The 2,836-nt window shown below is 34.5% G+C and overlaps 1 protein-coding gene across 1 annotated transcript; it reads left to right on the top strand.

Annotated features, from left to right (window-relative positions):
• The first annotated feature begins 213 nt into the window (after nt 1-213).
• LOC121986526 (probable protein S-acyltransferase 22) lies at nt 214-2,289 on the top strand. Its single transcript, XM_042540492.1, has 6 exons — nt 214-597; nt 675-746; nt 972-1,100; nt 1,197-1,277; nt 1,615-1,809; nt 2,272-2,289. Exons 1-6 carry the CDS (start codon nt 472-474, stop codon nt 2,287-2,289), a joined length of 621 nt encoding a protein of 206 aa, XP_042396426.1. The 5' UTR covers nt 214-471.
• Nucleotides 2,290-2,836: the final 547 nt, after the last annotated feature.

Below are 2,836 nucleotides of genomic sequence, written 5' to 3'. Positions count from 1 at the left end.
TGGCAGATGGAATGAATTTTTTTCCCTGTGCCAACCAGCATGGACAAAATTTAAAACTTCGAGGCTTCTAAAGTTGTTGGTCTCTTCCTGATCAATACTTTTAATCTTCCATCTTAACTAAGGTAATATTTCTTCGCCATTTCGTGTTCTGGTGTTTGGATTGCTATGGATGGAGAAGTTGTGCAATAATTCAGAGTGATGCCACCGTTGGGATTCGAGGTGATAAGTTGCAAATTTCTAGGCTAACCAAAACAATGTGGGTGCTTCTCATGTGGTGTGGTAGGATGTCTTAAAAAGAATAGGACAGTAAGATGAGTAATTTACTTTTTTTGATTGCTTGATCAGATGGCCTTTGGACAAATGCATAACCATAAAAGATGGATAATTCAGAATATTGGTTATTAGGGAGAAAGGTGATAGAGATCTCATTTACGATGAGCCACACAATCTTTTCAAGAAAATAAAGTTCTTATGTGCTTTATATTAACTTGGTTTTTCTCTAATGATTTCTATCTGTTTGTATTGCAGGTTCTAAAATATAGTAAGCATTGTAGAGTCTGTGACAAATGCGTTGATGGCTTTGATCATCATTGCAGGGTGAGGGTTTTCTCCATTCACAACCTTATATGTTTTGTTATCTTGTAGTAATATGCAGTATTCATCTTTCCTTGTAGTGGATCAATAACTGCATAGGAAGAAAAAATTACAAAAGGTTCTTCATCCTCATGGTGTTTGCTCTTCTCTTGGTAAGCACAAATATTTCCTACCATTCCAATAGTTGTATTCATTAATCATGCATAGTGATTGACACTATTTTCTTAGTGTAGATTTATCATCTGTGTGCATCAACTTAGAAGATACTATTTTCTTAGTACGTGAAGGACCTGATACATAGAATGCATTTTATGTCAGGTCCTTTTCATTCTGATTGACTATTGATTGGTCTCCATGCTTTGTGCACCTTGGGCCAGCTTATTCTGCAGTGGGCTGTTGGGATGCTTGTGCTGATACTGTGTTTTGTTGAGAGAAGGAGATTTTCTGCTGAAATTGTTTCAAAGCTGGGTAGTAGCTTTTCCTTGGCACCCTTTATCATTGTGGTGGTGAGTACTCAGAAGAGAAAATGAATGAAAATCACACATCATAATGAGGATTTTTCAAGGTTCTGATACTAATTTGATAATGTCTCTATAATGCAGGCTGTGTGCACTTTATTAGCCATGGTTGCTACTCTTCCAGTTGCACAACTTTTCTTCTTCCATATTCTTTTAATAAAAAAGGTACACTACTTTCATATTTCTACTTGTGACACAGCAAACACTACCAGTTACACAGCTCCTACATTTATATAAAACAAACCTATGTATCCGGTCAAATATCTCTATTTCAAGGAATATATCTTTTATATTTTCAAATTCTTTGCATTCATCCATACACTGAGCATTACTGAAACTTATTATCCAACTGAACTATTACAGCTTGTTATTTAACTGATAGATTTTCCATAGTGGAAAACAAATAGTAGAATTTGAACGATATGGTGTTGTTTATTCATCAATTCTGGAGAAAATTGACACTTTAACTAGCTCATGCTACTCTACATGGATGCGCTTACAGGGAATCAGCACCTATGATTACATTATTGCTTTGAGGAAGCAAGATCAGGAGCAGGAGCAACTTGCTGTTGGTGGGCAGCAAAGTCCGCAAATGTCCCAAGTGAGCTCTTTTACTGGACTAAGCAGCACCAGTTCTTTCAATCAATTCCATCGCGGTGCATGGTGTACTCCGCCAAGATTATTCCTTGAGGATCAGGTATCATACTTTCATTATTTAGAAAGTTATTGTGAATGTAATTTACCATGGTTAAGATTATTTTTGAAAAACCTTTTAATAAGATTTTTTTTACTGTACGAGGCAAATCCATTTAATTAAAAGTTTTTTTTTGGTAAAAAAGCCTAGTTGTAAATCTTTATCAGCACTTCATTCATTTCTCCTTATTCATCATTATCGTATTTTTGAATAAAAATTGAAATAACAAATGTAATCCACTTGCTTATTGTACACTTGGTTCAATGGTTAGCGAACTTAGGTGTGTGCTGTTTGAATTTTGTTTTCATGCATTGACCTCTTTAGATGATTTGTTTCTTGTGAACCTATTTTGAAAGATGCAATATATCTTTTAATATGGGTAGTTAATGTTGTTATAATTAACCCGTTTTTATGGAATTTCGTGAACTAAGAATCTTGTACACTGCATGCGATTTCTTATTCAAGCTCTCGCTGGAAAGCTAACCAAAATCAACTTAGTTGATCATTAGCTATTCATAAATTGAACTGCATTCACATTTCCATTGCCAACTTCTGACTTCTGAGAATTTGATAGTAGGATAATGTCTACAGTTTGTTAATATATATATTTCCATGACGCATGGGTGTTGGAAGGGAATAGAATGTCGTCCTCGATTTTGGGACTGTGAATGTGTCATGTCAAGTTGAACTTTTACCTTGCTTCAGCTCAATTGTGTAAATAATTGTCAATCTCATGGTATAACTTAAGTTAGATTCTATTACAGAAATTCTAGTTCAAAATTAATTCTAGTTCAAAATTAATGTCAATAGCACTCGTTGCTTTTTCACGTTCGTTTAAAAACAATTGAGTAAAATGCAGCAGAATATAAGTTAAGTAAAAACAATTGCTAACATAGTTTATTTTTACTTGGTTCGGAGTCTACAGCTAGCACTCTCGCTTGGTTAATATATATGCTTAGAACTTGTAAAGACAGGTCAAACATTAATATGCTTGGTTAATATATCCATCTACAACACTCCCGCTTTTTCC

This window comes from Zingiber officinale, chromosome 5B (genome assembly GCF_018446385.1).
Source record: "Zingiber officinale cultivar Zhangliang chromosome 5B, Zo_v1.1, whole genome shotgun sequence".
Lineage (NCBI taxonomy): Eukaryota > Viridiplantae > Streptophyta > Magnoliopsida > Zingiberales > Zingiberaceae > Zingiber > Zingiber officinale.
This window is presented reverse-complemented; position numbering and strand designations above follow the sequence as displayed.